At 42.8% G+C, this 19478-nt stretch overlaps 1 protein-coding gene across 1 annotated transcript in view; it reads left to right on the top strand.

Annotated features, from left to right (window-relative positions):
* PER2 (period circadian regulator 2) overlaps nt 1-19478 on the top strand; it is a 1339110-nt gene that overhangs the window by 42159 nt on the left and 1277473 nt on the right. The window contains exon 3 of the mRNA XM_044070032.1: nt 12918-13400. Within this exon, the coding sequence (XP_043925967.1) occupies nt 13102-13400 (299 nt within the window). The 5' untranslated portion in view covers nt 12918-13101. The remainder of the gene's footprint in view (nt 1-12917; nt 13401-19478) is intronic.

The following is a 19478-nucleotide window of genomic DNA, read 5'->3' as shown; positions in this document are numbered from 1 at the left end:
AGTGGTAATTACCTCTGGCTGCCCGTGTATCGCATTGGCACAGGCACCCACTCATGCACTCTATACATACTCTGCCCCTTGAGTAGACTTGGGCACACTCACCCTTTCACCCCCCCCCCACACACACACACACATATATATATATACACTGTGCTACATACATCCTTACACATGTACACTCCACCATCACTTCCTCTCCACTGAACGTCACTAAATCTGCAAGTATCATGGCCTCTGCCATTGACTGGAATGGGAGACCTCAGCATTCTGGAAGAATTATCACTGTTTGCCATGCTAATTAATTTAGTCCATCAGGTGATTCTTTGAATTGCTCAGCAACATAAATCAATTACCATAGGCATTTCCAAGGGAGAGCACACAGCTAATTAGCTTAGTTGCTCCGACGATTCCGGCCTTATTATGCTGTAGCACAGAGAGAGGGACAGCCCATCATGGTGAATCTTCAGACCCTGGAAACTCACTGCAGTAGTCCTGTTTCTGGATCAGAAAGTGTTACCATGAGGGTTTGGCTGCTTATGGAGGGGCTTTATCGTGCCTGGTAACCCTTTCTGAATCCCAAAAAGAGTGTTCATGTAATATTAAGAATTGTACTGCCATTATCCCTTCTGAAAATTGCATACAAGAGGAGAAAGGAGGAGATGTTATAAGGCACTGAGTAAAGGTTATTGAGAATACAGCAAGCAGAATGCCTTTTTGGAATGACTTGAATTTTACTTCTTGCAGAATATGGTGACTAGTCCTTTTAAATATTGCCTGGCATTTGTGTTTTGATTCTGTGTATTCTGGCTTTTTAAAAGCTTTCTTCTAAAATATGACCTTTGTAATCTAGAATAGTAGTGAATAAGTTCAGACTCCTTAGAACCAGAGTGAGATTTAAGGTGCACCCAGACTATTTATGGTATCTTTCATTTACAGCTCAGTAATTTTCTTGCCTTTTTTGGTTTGTCTTTCAACTAAATATTCACCAAGGCTAATTGGAATTGCTTGCTGCTGTGCTACAAACTTGTCAGAGCTGTGTCAGAACATGTTGTACATTTTATGTAGCTTGGATTATTGGGACACATCTAGCCCCGGTCATAAACATGCTATCTTTCATTCACTGCTTCTGTTCCATTTCCACACTGGATGCTTATGCTGTCAGTTGTTAAGTAGTTGATAGTCTACTGTTTTTTTTTTCTTTTTCTTTTCTTTATATATGATGACTCTATTCTACGGGGATAGCATTACTTTTACAAAGAAGTTACTTGTTCTGTCTTCTGCATTCACTACTTCATGTCTATTTGGTGGTGGATTGTAGTGTTTTGCACTCCACTTACTTTTGTACATACTAGATACAAGTAGAACTGCAGACTATGAAAAAGCTTCATCTGCTGCACAAATAAAGACTTTGATTTTTTTTTTTTTTTTTTAATGACACTAGTATGCCTGTGTGTCTGTCTCTCTCTCTCTCTCTCTCTCTCTCTGTCTAATAAATGCTCTCAAATCTCTGAACCTTCTTTGGACTCGAGGCCCTCTGCTGCTAATCACAGACAAGACCACAGTGATATGGTCCATGAACATATGGGGGAACCGGGTCCCAACCTCTGCAGACTAGCTGTGGTAGCCTAGGAACTAGTGACCCATTTCAGTCTGTCCCTCCAGTCTACCTGTATTGCATTAGAGCAAAACATTATTGCAGACAGGCAGAGCAGGACCAAGATGGACTCCCATGAATTAATGTTGTTCTAGGTCTTCTAGTAATTGATCCATGTATTGTGAACTCTCAATTAGATATGTTTGCTTCCAGTCACAACAGACAAAAGAAAATATGCTTTTTCATTCCCATGGATGGAAATGTACCTATTTGACCTTCCCCTTTTTATCTGATAACTAACGATTCAGAAGTACTTCCAAAGATAATTGTGTTGGCCTTGTTTTGGCCCAGATAGCAGTGGTTCTCCCTTTTGAAAATTGCCAGGGGCAATTTTCATAATATTCCTCATAAAATGGACTTTCTTACACAAGGCAGGAGTTGTTTGATATACCCCAGCCTTCAATTCTTCATTTGACCACCTGGATAATATAATGTTAATTCCTTTTAGGCCCCTTTTTTTCTGAGGACTTACAGCAGGTATTAAAGGAAGCAAGAAACCTGCCATTTATTTATTTCACATTTGTTTACCAGGGAGGTCTGACTGGGCTAGTAGCCCGTTTTCAGCAGAGGTCCGGGGAGAAAAGGTCCAAAATACAATTTTTTCATAGGTTCATAGATTAGTATTAAGCTAACTGCCCTTGTGAGTCATTTTAAGCCTAGCCAATTATCCCTTGTGAGACTCAAACTATGCACCTTGTGCTTGTAAGGCAAACACCTTTACCATTAGGCCACCCTCCCAACCCAATCAAGCTCCAAGAATACAATTTAACAATCGCACATTATCAATGCAATGTAGTTACACATTAGTTACAAAGTAAACAATCATGCCAGTAGAATTACAGAATAGTATATACACAGATGGATCAGCTATGAATTGGTGTATAGGCATTTATACAGTGAACAGTGATTAGAAGATGGATGCTAGAAAGGAGAAAAGGTTAAATTAGGAGGGGGTTAGAGAGATGAAATGGGAGGGAGAATGGAGTAGAAGAAAGGGGTTTACTGGGATGTGTGAGAGTTGGAGAATGCGGGAAAGAGCTAGTAGAATTTATGGCCTATCAGCCTGGGGCTGTGTGTGAGCAGAGACACTTGTCAGTTTGTGTGCCTTGAGGAGGAGTTTAAACTTGGATAGGTTGGTGATATTATGGATATGTTGAGGGATGGCATTCCAGACCCTGGATGTATGATTGGTATAAAGAGAATTGCCAAAAGTGTAAGATTTTGTGACCAAGTCTGAATTTATCAGAAGATCTTGGGGTTCTATTATTGGAGTAGGGGGTCTAGGATATTTTGAAGAGTGGGGCACTTGTCATATTGGTATATTATGGTATGGGCGGTCATGAGTTGAATGAAGGATAGGTGAGAGACAGTCCTATATGGGTAAGTGGAAGAGATTTTCTAGTTGGTGCCAGTCCAAAAAACAGGACCCTTTTAAGGCCCCACCTCCTCTGATTCTACAGTATGTGCGAGTTATTATTCTGTCATTTCTTACTGTTCTATTTTTTTAACATGTTAATTGAATGAATTATCACTTAAAATATAGGAAAACATAAATTTTATATAAAAGAAAACAAACCATGTTAACATATTCACAGTTGCAATTGTTATACATAGTTTACATTCTTTTATACGATTATCATCAATCCAGCATTACAGAAATTGCTTAATTCCTGCCTTCCCTTAAACCTCACTCCTCCTCCAAAAGATTATTCTGCGTGTATTGTTCCCAGAATTTCCATTTTTTTTATGTAATTTGCTCCTACCTTTTTCTAAAGATCCCACTTCCATTTATTTCTCTGTTACAATCTTTACTACTTCAAATACAGTTGGTTAGACTTTTGATTAGACTTTTGATTTCCATTGTATAGTAACTCTTTTTGGGCAGCCACCAGAATTAAACGTAATAAAGCGTTAAAATGTCTAGGTAATTCAGATCCCATATCTCAAGTCAAACAAATAATTTCCTTAATTATACTTGTTTTCTCACCCATTATTTCTGACAGTCATTTGTAGGGAATTGCTAGAATCTGCCAAGTCATTACATTCCGAAAATATATGTCTTTCCATTTCACTGTTGCAGTATTCATAAGTATGTCATATAGCACATGTAGGCTTCTTGCATACCATAGAGCATGAGGATGACATCTGGATGTACCATCCTCAGAACTTCTTTGCAGCCAATCCAAATGCCAACTCTTGATTGTCGTTTTGAATGCCTAAATTCTGTTGCTGGTTTCATTGAGCCATTACAGATAAGTGCCCCTTTGGCGTTCCTTTTTAATTGTGTTTTTTTCTTTTTGTTGCTTGTGGGGTTTTATGTCATCCAAGATGGGTAAATGCCAGTGTGATTCCCCATAAAGACCGCCACAAACAGTGTCTGTTTTGCCTTGGCACCCCGCACGACCATATGTTCTGTTCCATCTTTTAGGCTTTTAAGAAGAGGCTTACTTGCTAGTGTAGGGTAGGCTGAGATGGATAAGGTTTCTCCTGCCTATTTGATGTCTGTATCCTACTGATGTCTACATTCTCTTCTTTCCTACGTTGTTCCAGAGGGGCTGGGTTTCTAGAAAGTTGGCCTCATAGGCCTGTCTAGTCTTAAAAAGACTGTATCCAAATCAGTCTCTAAAGTCTTTAAAAAGACTGTATAGCCTGGTTATAGCTGGGAGAATGGATCTTTAGACAGCTCCTGTAGTTCGTATTATACTGGCTATTTTTGGGTGCTATCAGTGAAGTGTTTGAGCTCAAATTTGGGTATCCTTGTAGTCTTGATAGACTGCCCAGATGAATAACAAATTCCAGCCTAAGTTTGTTGGTTGGGGTCCTATTTTCCCTTGAGTAAAGAAAAATGCCACCCTCAGTCTTCTTTTCAAAGCTTTAATGGCAAATGAGCAGTGCTTAGATGAACATTTTACAGTCATAGTTGTCTTGGTTTTATATGCAGTGGAGGAGGATGTGTACCAGTTTGGAACCCTCCTATTGGGCAGAGATTGGTGGGTTGAACCTTTATTGTTAGAGTCAGAAAGGAGGGTCCGTCCTAGTGTGCTTGGGGGTGGGGATAAAAATCAACATATATGCCAACCAATCAAGTTTCAAGGAATCTCATCAGATTTAAATATTCAGCAAAACCTGAAATTTTGGAGTTACAGTAAGGAGATATTCAAAAGTTCAATCCTTAGAAAATTATAGTAAGCAGTGTTGGCATTATTGTGGGTGTGGGGGATGAAACACATCTAAGTTGTGTGGTGCTTTTGTTTAAACTTCATCAGATTTGCCATTAGGGTTATTGTTCATCCTTATTTCATTTTTAAAATACTACCAGTAAAACCTGTAACACTGCATATTTATGAGAAAAACCTTTAACCATATTTGCCCAATAAAGAGAGATGAAAAAATAGGATAAAAACTTAACCGTCATTTTTACAGAATTTTAAGAGGAATCAGAGAGCCATTACATTGAGAGAGTTTCAGTTGAGGTGGAGGGGTGGCGTATGGGGAAGGGGTCAGAAAATGTGCTGGGGGGTCAGTTGAACATGGGATAGAGTAGGAAAATGGTGTATAAATTGAAAAGAGCCCCATTATTGTAGGTGGTGTCTGTGGAATGTTGAGAGCTATGGACCTCGCTTAGTGAACTGCGGACATGACACTAGGGAGAGATGCTCTAATGGGCTGGGACCCATAATTAAAAACAAACATGACAGCACTGTAAGTAATATTTCTAGGGTAAGAAGCCACTGTAAGCCATGGCTGGAGGTAAACTGAGTACGGCATGGAACATACTGGGATCGTAACAAATTGGAGGGGGGGTATCTTTATGGGTGGATTGGTAATCTAGTGGTTTGCCGGGGGGGGGGGGGAACGAATCTTCTAAAAGTAAAAGGTAGTGGAATGGGTGCTGATCGTTAGGAGACATAAGCAATGGGGCAAGTCAGAATGTAGAATATATAAAAGTAAAAGATTAAAAACAAAACAAAAAAACAAGGACACTGGGTGCTGTTGGCATCGGGTGACTTTCAAAGGATGAAGCTGTGGAAGGAAGGGCTTGGGGTGTGAACACATGGATAAACTTGGAAAACAGGCAGTCCGCCACGTGGGAAACCTAAAAAAAACGGAAAACACCTCACCTGGAAGAGTTGCTTCAAAAGGATAAATGGTTCAATTGAAACAAGCCTGCTATTGCTTGGGGTAAAATACCCCAGGAATCGGGAAGCGTTGGGAGGACTTTGTATATTAACTGCATGGGCAGGAAAATAAGGTGGTTAGACCTGACTTCCACTTTGATTTGTGAAGGGTTTAAGGGTAGGCTAGGGAAAAAACAGCACCGCAAACCTAACAAAAGGAGGGAAAAAATAATTAAGTAAAATAAAAGAATACAGAGAGTAAAAACTTACACTGAGTTGTAGAGGGGGTGCCAAAACTATTGATAGCCAGACTGAACCCTATGCCGAAAAGATGAGAAACTATCAGTAAAAGGAAAAATAGCTATTATATTATATAAAGGTGTGTGTGTATGTATGTGTGTGTGTATGTGTGTGTATATATATATATATATATATATATATATATATATATATATATATATATACACACACACACACACAATCGCAGGTTTTTACAATGAAAATCTTGCATAGCAGACTTTCTTCTTTGGCGCTGTATCTTGAGACTTAGCATCTTAAACTTTGTGAAAAGTACAATGGAGGGAAGTTTCCGCCCGGAGGGGCAGCTACTAGGGAAGAAAACCAAGAAGCCTAGGCTGGAATCTTCTGCTGTTCAGCCTCCACCGGAGGTCTCTCCCAAGGTTCGTGAACGCCTGGAGGTTTGCCCGGCTTTGTTGGATTCCTTTGCCACGACTGGATTGGAGGCTGTCAGGGGCCCATATTTAAGCACATCCAAGGAGGCTTTGCAGACGCATGTTTTGGATATTCATGGGGAACTACAGTTAATTTTCAGGGGGCCTAGGGGAATTCCTCAGATTTAGTCTGAGAAGTTTCTACTGCCAGTATTGAATGCCATCATGGGTCAGGCTTTCCAAGTTTTATAAGGCAGACATTCCATTGAAGAAAAAACAAAAACTAAACATGTTTCTCCTGCTGCTAAGGATCCACAGAGTGAGTGGCAGGCCTTCCCTTAGGGTTTTAATGCCTTAATGGCATTGAACACTCTTCAGGGAGTTTCTGTTTCAGCTCCCCGTTGGTCATGTTCTCCCCTTAAAGATCCAGGGAACAGGATTCCTCTGAGGAGGAGTTGGATTCAGATGAAGAATCCCTTACTTTCTCTTCTCAGATTCTTTCTTTCTCCTTTGGACTATGGGTCAGAAGAAGAATTTACCAGTCCTGATGCTCCCTTTGAAGAAGTTTCTTTTAAGGACCCAGTCTCCAGGATGACGTTCTTTAAATGGGATTGTGCTCAGATGTACTATGAGTTGCTGCCAGTGGAATCTCTTAAACCTTCTGCTGTTCCTCCTGATTTGGCGGCTTTGTTGGATGTATTTTCCAGTGCCTCTAAAGCTTCAGATTCTCAGACCCTTGTTCCCAAAAAACCTGATAGGTTCTATAGGGTGCCGGAGGACTGTAAATGTTTGTACATTGGTCCTGCTGCTGACTCATCGCTGGTATCTGTAGCCTTTGACAACCCCTCTTAATTGCTTCCTTCACCCAAATTACTGCCGCCTGATAAAGGTAGCAGAACCATGGAAAGGCTAGGTAAGAAGGTTTTGTACATTTGCCACCTTGGCTTTTAGGGCTGTTAATTATCAGGCCAATATGTCTAGGTATTTGTTGGCTCTCCTTTCCTAGGCTTGTCAGGTTATTTCTGAACTTCCAGACTGAGGGTAATACTTCTGCTCTTTCCCTATTGGGGAATTCCTCCCAGGTGGTTCGTCTGCCATCATGTGTAGTTATGATGCAGCATATTCTTCTAGAGCTGCTGCTTTTGGGTCAGTGAAGAGGAGGTATTCTTTGCTTTCGCTTCAACCTTTGCCTGACGATATCAAGGCTAATTTGATGCCCCTCTTGATAATAAACACTTGTTTGGTGAGGCTGCTGCTGCTATGTTTTAAGTCCCTTTAGTATAAGGGAAAGGCCTTACAGGAACTTAAACTTGATTTTGTATCTCCTGTTCCTAAGTTTTGGAGAAACTTCCCCCAATAAGCCAACCATTGTTCACAAGGCAATCTTGCCCTCCTCTTCCTAAGGACAAATGGTGGCAAGCAGTCTCCTCCTACTAAAGCTTCTCAAACTTCAGTGCCTCAGAAGTCTTCCTTTTCTTATAAACCAGGTGCTGTCTGACTATCCTATTCTTCCCAGCCATTTTCATCTTTCTCTTCGCCTGTCTGTCTTCCTTTTTGGCTACAGATTACTCAGGATTCCTGGGTTCTGCCCAATATTCGCCAGGGGTATTTCATGGTGTGGAAGTCTCTTCCCCTTTTTATGGGTATTTCTCAGCCCCCACTGGAACAACGCTCCTTTTTCCCAGAGGTCCTTTGGAACCTTTTGACTCTTGGTACTGTTGAAGAGGTGTTTGCATCCCAAAGAAGAGGGGGCTTTACTCCAGGATATTTCTAGTACCCAGAAAAGAGGGTACTTGGAGACCAGTTCTAGAACTCTCTTCTAAACACTTTTTCTGAAGGTACCCCCTTTTCGAATGTTGCCCCTTCAGACTTTGTTCCCTCTTTTGCTTTCTCAGGCTTACATGGTGTCTCTGGATCTCAAGGATGCTTATCTCCTTATTCCGATCCATCTCCTTTTCAAGAAGTTTTTGTTTCTCTGCCTCCTGGGAGTTTGTTTTCTGCTTTGCCCTTTAGTCTTTCTACTGCCTTAAGGGTAATCATGAAATGCCTAGCTCCAGTGATTGCTTTTGCAGGATTCAAGGGATCCAAGTATTTCCTTCCTTGGATGACGTTCTGTTTCAGACATTCTCTCCACAGATCCTTTTGCAAAATGTCCATTTTCTCATTTCTCCTCTTCAGAGCCTGGGGTTTACAATAAACTTCAAAGTCTTTTCTGATTCCTTTTCAGGACCATGTTTTGTGTTGCAGGATTCAGATGGTGCATTTGCTGGCATCCCTGCCTCCTCCCAAGGCCTTGACCCTCATTTTCGTCTTTCAAACTCTTCTTCCTCTGGCCTCCATTACAGCCAGGGAGTTTCTGAGAGCTCTGGGTTTCATGGCATCCGCCATCCCCATGCTCTCTGGCCAGACTTCACAGGATCCACTGAAACTTTCTCATGAAGTCACTGGACTCAACATGCTTATCCCCTAGAATTTGTAGTTCCTCATCTTGCTTGTCTCAAAAAGGAACTTCACTGGTGGATCCAGCAGTTGTCCTTAAATTCAGGGTTCCCTTTTCATTCCCCTCTTCCCTCTCAGGAGCTGTTCACAGACACTTCAGATATGGGATGGGGAGCAACTTTTGGCTCCCTAAGGGTGCAGGAGGTGTGGTCGCCTCTTCAACAGAAGGACCACATCAGTGTCAGAGATGAGAGCCCTTCTGCTGGCTCTTCAGGCCTTTTCTCCTCTTCTCCCCAGGACCTCTCAAGGTCTTTACAGACCACACCAGTGATGTGGTATGTAAACAAATGGGGGGGGGGACAAAATTTTATCTTGTCTTTGCCAGTTCGCACTCCTAGTATGGGATCTTGCTGTCCAGTATCAAGTGACTCTTCAGGCAGTTTACATTCCCTCAGATCAAAACATCTGAGCAGGTCCTTAACTCTGTCCCAGGAATGGATGCTTCACAGGGATGTTTCTGGACATTGTCCACCAGTGAAAATAGACTTATTTGCCTCCCCTCTGAGCAGACAACCTCCTCTATTTTGTGCCATAGTCCCAGGTCCTCTGGTGTGGAAGGGGGCTGCCCTCTCTTTCTCAGAATGGGATGTTTCTTCATGCATTCCCTCATCTTTCGTTCATTCCAAAAGACTTGTTCAAAATTTAGTAGGACGCCCCCAGAACTTTGTTGGTCACTCCCTTTTGGCTGAGACATCATTGGCTTCCTCTTTTGCATTTAGCCAAGGGCAGTCATCACAAGTTACCTCACAGGGTGGACCTACTCACACAAGACAAGGGATCTCTCCTCCATTCCCACTTGTCCACTCATCAGCTAACTTTTTGGGTGATAGGATTTTTATTCCACAGACACCTTTTTATGAGGACATGCTTAGAGTCCTGCAGGAGGCCAAGAAACACAATACTAGGAAGTTCTGCTTATCCAAATGGAAGAGGGTGTTCTGTTTCTTTCTTGTAACGTGGATCCACTTTCTGTGAATGTTCATTTGGTTTTGTCTTATCTGTTGGAATTGCTCGATGCTTGGTTGGCTTAATTTTCTGTTAAGGCCCACTTATCAGCTGTCTCTGCTTGTCTGCCTTTATCTTCTCCTTTAACTTCTAGATTTGAAGCTAAACAGTTAAAGGTGTCTTTCGTATTAGGCCTCCCAGGAAGCCTGTTCTTCCTCCTGGGATCTTAATTTTGTTTTTGAGAAATTGACTGAAGCTCCTTTTGGGCCTGTAGCTTCAGCTCCATGCAGCATTGCTCTTGGAAGACTGTTCTTTTGTTAGCCCTAACTTCTGTCAGATGGGTGTCTTGGTTTCAAACCCTTATGGTTGGCCTCCTTTTCTTTGGTGTTTCATTAGGACAGGGTGTCCTTGCGTACTAATCCTTCTTTTATGCCCAAGGTAGTGAATGAGTTGTTCCCTATTCATTTGCCCACTTTTTTTCCCTTCTCCACAATCTGTCGGTGAGAAAGTGTTGCTCATGTTGTATGTACATAGTCTTATCCAAATAAATCTGAGTTGTCTAAGGCTTTTACGAAATCTGATCAGCTCTTTGTTTCCTTTCATCCCTGTTTCTTGGGATTAGCTGCATCCAAGCAGACTATTTCTTCCTGGATCTCAAAAGCTATTTCAGTTTGTTCTTTTCATGTTAAGAGCCTTCTTATTCTGTTAAGGTTCATTCTAGTAGGGCTGTGGCTTCCTCTGGTGCTGTTTTCATGGGTTTGGATACTAACTATTCTTGAGGCAGCTACCTGGACTTCTCTGCATACACTTTCAAAGCACTACAGTTGGATGGAATCTCTGGTGCTAGAACTGGCATTGCCGGCCTTAGGCATAAGGCAACTAGGTGGCTGCCTAGGGTGCAGCTGTAGCAGGGCCGCTTTTCCAGTAATCTGGATGGTGTAGAGAGACCAGGATGGAGGCATAGAGTGGTGTTGGAGGGCACTGTGGAGACCTTTTGCTTATTACATTCCCTTTTTCCTTCTTCCTCCATGCAGTCAGGAAAAATTCCCAATATACTACCCTATCAGAGAAGACCAGCAGCCTTAGATATTGAAAATCTGCTTTCAGAAAGAGCCTTCCAAATGTTCCCATCAGACTAACAAGGATTCGGAACGTATTAGAGATTCATTTTGGTGCCAGAGAAAACCAGGGACCTCAGACCAGTCTTGGATTTAAGCCACTTGAACTAATTTATCAAGCACTCGAAGTTCTAGATGGTTATGGTTCAGTCCAGTCTCACTATTGCGGAAGTATGATTGGATGTGCTAGATAGTATGCATCCTGAAGATCTGTCAAGATAGACAGGAATCCAGGAGATACCTTCATTCCCAGCTGGGAGCCCATCACTTTCAGTTCAGAGCCCTGCCCTTTGGCCTCACTACAGCTTCCCAGGTGTTCACAGAGTGCATGGCAGTGGTTGCAGCATCCGAGAGATTGCCCAGATACTGGGTGTTCCCTAGCTTTGACTGGCTCCTCACTGCTCCCACCAAGCATCATCTTCATGCCAGGGACTGCCTGCTCCAGTTGTCTCCAGCTGGGCATCACAGTGAACTACAGCAAGTCTCATCTCTCCCCTACCAGCGTTCTGGGGTTCATAGGTGCTGACCTCAGTACAAATTTCCCACATTGTAATGTGAGCAGTCTGGCTTGAGGCAGAATTGCAGAGTCAAGCCATGCATCTGTTATCTCTTTGTTCACCTCCAGTGAGGTTGATTCTAGAGCTGCTCTGTTCAGTGGCAACCTCTGTTCCACTTGTGCCACTAGCAAGATTTTACATGAGTGTTCTATAGTGGACACTTGCAGTACAATGGTCAGTAGGTTGGCACTCCATGAATTCCCCTATTCACAAATCACAAAGATTTGCTTGGAGTATATAAACTGGTGGATTCACACAGAAATCTCTTGGGGCTGCCCTTTTACTCTTCCCTTGCCCAGCTGGGGGGAACTATTCTGGACAGACTGTTCAAGACATATGGTACCCCTTGGAGACCAATCTTCACAACAGTGTCCTAGAGATGAGACCAGTCCTCATAGCATTGCAGGCCTTTCAGGGTGTTCTCTCTTAAGCGATGATTGCTGTACAGACAGGCAACATGTTGGTAGTCTGGTACTTCAACAAACAGGAGAGAACCTTTTCCTACCCCTTATGTCATGAAGTAATGATTGTGGCAGTGGGCAATCTCTTCCGGTCACTTTCTTCTAGCAAGACGTATTCTGGGGAAATCCATTGTATTAGCAGACTGTCTAAGCAGATCCATTCTGTTATGAATGGTCTCTCAGTCCTTCAGTAGTAAAGCAGATATTTAGTCAGTGAGGCCAACCATGCTGCAGCCTCTTCACCTCCCCCCACAATTCCAAATGTAGCAGGTACTTTGCCCACGATTCCCTCAGAGAGGGAGTCACCGAGAGACTCTGATTCACAGTTGGCCTTCCCAGTCTCCTTTATGGATATTCACCTGCTCCCCTCATTTCAAAATTTCTACAGAAACTGTGTCAACAGAAGAGCAAGGTAATCCTCATCGTCATTCTGGCCTCGACAAGTAGTTTCCCTTCCTCTTAACTCATCTAATACACCCTTCCTGGGTGCTGGGTCTCTTTCCAGATCTTTTTGACTTGTTCGTCTGGGCTACCACACCTGCACATGTGGGAGTGTGGGATTTTTATTAGTGTGAACTGTGTGTGGCAGTACTCTTGTCCACTTCGGGAGCAAGAAAGCACTGAAATTTGGTACCCTAGCCACTGACATTGTACTACTTCCCTTGCACATGACAGTGGCTATGAGTGGAAAGTGCCCCGAGGCTTTGGAAACTGGCCAGATGGTCCTGTCCTTGGCAGGAAATTGCATATAGCATAGGCTACTGCAGCAGTGATCTAGCCAAACGTATGCTGTTACGGTAAGTTTACATGCACTTTCTTTTATCTAGTTATCAAAGAATGTATGTGCAACATTTAGTCCTTCAGTTTTAATGCTTTTATTTGTTTGCTCCATAGGTGTTTGAGAGGTAAGAGTCAATCGGGTTCTTAAGATGCAAGTTACTTAAAACAGACACCAATCTTTAGAATTTCAGTGCTGAAAGACACCCTAGCAGGCCGATTTCTCTACTCTAGTCAGGAAAAGAGCCCAAAGTCCTGCTTTATTTTATGTGACAAGCTTTTGCTGTGCCCATGCACCAAAATGAGTAACTTTGTAGAGGGTGACTGTACTGAAGAACGATCACCACTTCAAACTGGTGGGAGCATTAGAAGTCCACTTGACAGCATATGCATTGAACAAGGCCAGGATTCCCTTAATGAAGACATTGAGTTGAAAAGCAATGACTCTAGTGCTAATGATTCCAGTGGGAATGACTCAAATGGACATGACTGCAATGGAAATGATCAAGGCAATGAGTCTTCAGAAGGTTCAAATGGTAGCTCCAGTACCAATGGAAAGGATTCTGCAATGCTTCTGGGATCATCAGAGAGCCACAAAAGGTACTGTATGACTGCAAGATTTTCTTTTTTGATGGATGACCCATAACTAACAGACTGCTACTAACTGTTAAAATGCAGTTATTTTAGTTGTGTTAGCAAAATGTTTGTACAGTTTTAGCAGAACTAGACTCTCATTCCTATACATGGGACACTGTACTGTAAAATAGGTCAAACTAAATTGCAAAAACAGTTTGGTTTTACTTCTCTAAATCTGCTTAGTAAGAAGTAGTTTTACCGAATTTTTCATATTTTTTATAAACTCTGGGGGTTACTAGCAAATTCAGTTCTCAATAGTCAGAGCCAGGTTTGTGACTATCCCACTACCTGTAGTCAGTGAAATATTTCAGTGTGTTGTGTCTACCTTTCCATATTGTTGGTTGGTTAGATTAAAATGTTGATGGCTAGACCCCCCCCCCAAAAAAAAATGGTATGAATATGTAAGATTATAACACTCGCTTGTTTGATGGTAAGATTTTGTGATCTTTCATTGTGAAATCTAGTGCAGTAAAAGTACAAGCTGTGCGTAATGGTGTATGTAAATGCAGTGTTTCAAAAGTTTCTTAATGTTTTTCTGTTTTCTTTTGCTATGCTCCCCCTGTCTGTATCAACACCAGCCATTGATGTGCAAACTTTATTTGCTGTTCCTTTTACATTGCTGAGTGGCAATTAGTTTTCCATTTCTTCCCCTTTTAATATTTGGTTATTCTGAGGTAGTCTTGAATTTCATGTGCTGTCATTGTAGCTGGCTGATATTGTAAAAGTGACAGCAATGTGCAGCTGCTGCTTCCGCATTTATTATTATTGCACTGAATACTTTGTGCATGATATAATGCCACTGATCTATGTTCTGCATTTCCTAGTATTCTGTATAATATTTCCACCAGAGTACTACAACTTTGTCCAAGTATACTGCAAATTATAGACTGAAGATGTGATGTGCTTGCATTTAAACACCTTTGCTTGTGTGTTTATGTAATGTCATGCCTAGAGTAGTTGCACCAGTAGCATGACTGTTAGGATGAAGTGCTTGCTCTTTGGGACACGTACCTCAATCAACCACAACAAACTGTCTTTTCTAGTATTCCATTTGTAAACAATGATAGACAGTCCTATTAAATCCCCTTCCTTTTAGAACTAGCTGTGCAGGGGTTAAGGGGACAATGCTGTTAAGAAATGGAATTAAGGAAAAATGCAGTTTGCTGATAATGGTTGAGGTGATACATAATGCAAAATTCTCAAGTTACACTGTCTTGAAGAGGGTGCGTATAGTAAAAAGTGCCCTCACTAGCCTTTTGAAACGTAATATTTTATATACCTTTTTCTAATATACATGAATACTTGTATGTGTACTAGTTTAAGGAAGGCAAGGAGTCTGTAAGACTAGGTGAGAATCATGACTGGTTCAGAAATGTATAGCTTTGAAAACTGGTGTGTTTTAAAGATGTTCTTCTTGTTTCACTGTTGCAGTCATCACATTTGGGTTATCTACCTGCAGGTAGACCTCAGCCAGTCTGAATACCAGAGTCTTGGATTCCTAGGTTGGATGCTGTCTCTTCTTCCATGACAACAGGTCGTCAGGAATATAAAACATGCAGCCAACACCATTATATCTGTCTTTCTTGCCATGCAGTGCCCAAAGCAGAAGCAGAAGCAGATTGCAAGTGCCGGTCAGCCGACTCCTGAAATTTTCGTTTTAGAGTTTCAGAACCAAAGTCTTCAAAAAGATAAGTACCCCATTGGGGATCTTGTTTCTTGCTCCAATTGATGTCAGTAAAACTTAACAATTGTCTTACCTGTGGAAAGCAAATACCTCATAAAGATTTTCATTCTTACTGCATTCCCTGCTTAGATCCAGACCACGACGTCCCTCGCTGTTGGTTTTGTGCCTTGTTCAACCCCCAAACTATTTGTCGTCAGGCTATCTTTGCAGCAAATTATTTTGGTACTCAGTATCCGTACTCCGAAATGGCTTTGTTAAACCATCCGACTACCAATCTTACAAAAAATGTAAGGATAAAGACAGAGACAGACCTCATAGGTCTAAAACTGCTGACAACGCTTCCGTTAAGCTAGTCGCCAGTCTGCCGGTACTCAGTGAGGTGCTTTCGCAGCCCCTGATACCTGCTACTTCAGATTCGCAGGCCTCTACTGAGACCCATTCGGAGTCCAGTATGCCACGAGATACTTCTTCGACTATGGAACCTATGGATGTCTCTACCTTGGATGGGTCTGGAGCCGCTGTGCAGGCACCAGCTTCTGAGGGTGTATTCAGGCCTACAGACCTGCATTTTAAACGGACGCCATCTCCTCATCCAGGCCTAAAACTCGCACCACTCCTAGAAAACCTACGTCCAAACCGCATGCTCAGGCCCATATGCCTAAAAAACAAATGCTTAGAATGGCTGAAGACCTTATTACCTTAATTAGGGGAAGCCAGCCTTCCCCCTCTAAGAGACCTAGAACTGATTTTCCTTCTGATTCTTCTGATCAGGAATCTGATATTTCTGTCCCTTCTGATTACCAGGATTTGCCCTTATCTACCTATGAGGATTCTATTGCAGAGGATTCCATTCCCTCTGCTTCCCCACCAGAAGATTTTTATTTTGGTGAAACCTTGCACACTCTTAGGGAGCATTTCCGCTGGGAAAGCCAAGATTACTCTGACTCCAAAAAGAGGCTTAGGGAATTCTTACTCCTTCCTCAACACAGGCCTTTAGCTATCCCTCCTGTTCTGGACATTGTAGATGATGCTTTCTTGGAATCTAGTCTTTCTCCAGACACCTTACCTCCAGCTCCCAGAAAACCTGACCGGTATTAGAGTACCTGACTCTCACATGTTCCTCTTCAAGAATCCTACTGCGGATCCAGAGACCATTTCCCAAGGACCAAAAGGCATTAAGGCTACTGCTGCCAAAAATCCTACCCCTTCTGATAGAGATTCTAGAGCCTTGGACAGATGGGATAAGAAGGTATACACTTCTGCTACTTTGGTCATTAAGGCTTTTAAATTGCTAGTTTCATATGTTAAAGTACCAGCAGCATATGATGGGACTGCTTAAACAGAAAATGATGTTGATTCTTGACTGTGCTGAACACAAAGAATTACAGGATTTAATGCATTCTGCAGAACAAGTTGGCAAACATACTTTGCAATGTGGTTTTGACTCTTTAGAAGCATCTTGCAGGGCTGCTGTCACTGGGTCTGTACTTAGAAGGCATGCTTGGCTTAAGGAGCAAATCTTCCCAGATCATGTTAAAGCTAAATTACTGGATGCTCCCTTAAACCAAGACCGCCTGTTTGGCAACAGAGCAGAAGAAGTCCTCAAAAGGATGGAGGAAAAAGCTAAATCTATGCAAACTGTTAAAGATTTCCTACAAGTACAGCCTCCCAGATTTAGTAGGCATTGGCCTTCAAAGAATTGGTCTTTTCCAGTCGCTTCCAGGCCTTCTCAGTCCAAACTTAGGAACGGCAGGCCACCTAGGTTACAGTCTCAGGCTACGCACAGGCCTAAGCAGTGGGGGGCTCCCACTTCCAAAGCAGGTATTAATAAGCCACCCCCCTACGGAAAAATGGTGCAATGACTTAAACTTAACCCTTCCAAGCCCTGCTCATCTGACTGCTCCCTTAGGAGGAAAGCTCGCCCTGCATGCAAAAACTGGGAACTCATTAACCAGGACAAATGGGTTTTGAAAATAGTTTACCAAGGATACAGATTCTACTTCCACATCCTACCAACGCCAAACGGTTGGCCAGACCTCCCCTCAATCAGTGGGTGGAGGCCCAGCAGCAGGTTCTCATTCTAAATATCAGGGCTATTCAACCTGTCCCAGCAGAACAAAGGGGACAAGGTTTTTGTTTAAGACTTTTCCTGGTACCCAGAAAAGACAGCTCCTAGAGTCCTATCCTGGACCTCTCCACTTTTCTGATAATCCCAAAATTCAAAATGCTAAGACTTCAACAACTGCTTCCAGTACTAGGCAAAGATGCCTGGTTGGCAACCTTAGACGTGAAGGAAGCTTGCCTGCACATTCCAATAAGGGAATCTTGCAGGAAATACCTATGCTTCAGGGCAGGCTCCATGCACTATCAGTTCTCTGCACTTCCCTTTGGCTTATCTACTGTGCCTAGGGTATTCACAGTGTCTAGCTCCAGCCATTGCATTTTACAGGCAGAAAAATATTCAAATATACCCATACTCAGACGATTGTCTGATTCAGGCAGAAAGCCAGCACTTGCTATTAAAACATCTGGCATTCGTAAAGAAACTTCTAACCTCACTGGGGTACACCATAAACGAAAAGAAATCTCACCCAGTACCCTGCCAACAGATTGTATTCCTGGGAGCAAGCTTGAACACAACTTCCCAGATAGCTTTCCTTACTACAGAGAAACAAGTTTATTTGACAAACTGCTTCAAACTATTGGCCACAAAGACCCGGCTATCTGCAAGGAAAATTCTGCAAGCCCTGGGGTTCATGGTCTCTTGCATTCTACTAATTCCATATGCAAGATTGCATATGAAGAAACTACAGTGGTATCTAAAAAGCCTATGGTGTCAACATTCGCAGGACCTGGAATCAATGATTCCTATAATTCCTTGTATAAAGACAGAGTTCCTTTAGTGAGCAGAGGCCTGCTACCACAACAAGGGGCTCCCTTTCACTCTACCCCCTGCCGCCCAAACCCTAACAGACACATCAGACTATGCATGGGGGGCTCACTTGGCAGGGCAATGCATTCAGGGCAAATGGAACCCGAGACAGATGCACCTGCATATCAACCAAAAAGAAATGTTAGCTGTACAGAATTCCCTGACAGCCTTCAAAGACCGCATTCTTCCAGGCCAACTATTGGTAAAGACAGACACTACAGTTATGTGGTACATAAACAAGCAGGGGGAACCCACTCATACCCTCTCTGCAGACTAGCCATGGCTCTGTGAAAAACAGCCTTGAGCTACCAAGTGCACCTACAAGCTCAATTCCTGCCAGGCAAGCTAAATTCACTGGCAGACGACCTAAGCAGAAATGTCATGGACCCACACGAATGGAAACTGGAACCAAAAATATTCAACCTGTTGAACAAATGGGGGACTCCAGAGGTAGACCTGTTTGCCTCCCCTCAGAACTGCCAGTTGGACAAATTCTGCACAAGGACTTCCCACAGTCAAGCTTGGAATGTAGATGCTCTGTTCTTTACCTGGGAAAGCCTTTCAGTTTATGTCTTTTCTCCTCAGCCTCTCCTCTCGAAGGTTCTGCAGAAGATCAAACAGGACAAGCCAAGGACAATACTGATTGCACCAGACTGGCCACGTCAGCACTGGTACCCCCTCTTGCGCAGTATGACACTGCTGGAACCATGGCACCTGCCTCAGACCCCTTCCCTGCTGTTCCAGCAGGCGGGCCAGATTCTGCACCCTCAGCTTCAAACCCTGAACCTTGCAGCCTGGCTAATTCCTTGAGCTCTCCAATAGCATCCCTCAGTAAGCAGGTGCTAGATGTCATTCTTGAGGCAAGGAGGCCTAGTACTAGAAAATCCTATGCTGTAAAGTGGAAAAGATACTGTTCCTGGAGCCAGACTCAGGGGATGGGCACAACAGTGCCCAGCTTCAGTACTTAACAGAAATGTTCCACAAGGGCCTATCCTTCTCGTCAATTAAAATTCATGCCTCTGCCATTTCAGCACATTACAATACTGAGCCACCCCTCTTCTCTCACCCCCTGTTAAAGCAATTCTTTAGATTTAAGACCCTCCCCAGGAGAACCCCTACTCCAGCCTGGGACCTTAACTTTGTATTGGAAAAGTTCACTCTTTCCCCTTGAGCCAGCTGCAATTGCAGAGTTGAAATTCCTTTCTTGGAAAACGGCCTTCCTTCTAGCCATCACTTCAGCAAGAACAGGCCTTCATGGCAGTGGAGCCCTTCATTATCTTCAATGCAGACATGGTTTCCCTCAGGACCAATCCTTCTTTTATGCCCAAGGTGGTGTCTAGTGTGGCCCTAAATCAGTTCATTCATTTGCCTAATTTTTCCCTAATCCACAAAACAAAGGAGAACGAATACTGCACTCTCTGGATGT

This window comes from Protopterus annectens, chromosome 4.part1 (assembly GCF_019279795.1).
Source record: "Protopterus annectens isolate FY-2018-M chromosome 4.part1, PAN1.0, whole genome shotgun sequence".
Lineage (NCBI taxonomy): Eukaryota > Metazoa > Chordata > Ceratodontiformes > Protopteridae > Protopterus > Protopterus annectens.
The sequence above is the reverse complement of the archived record's forward strand: the minus strand, read 5'-3'. Positions and strand labels throughout refer to the sequence as shown.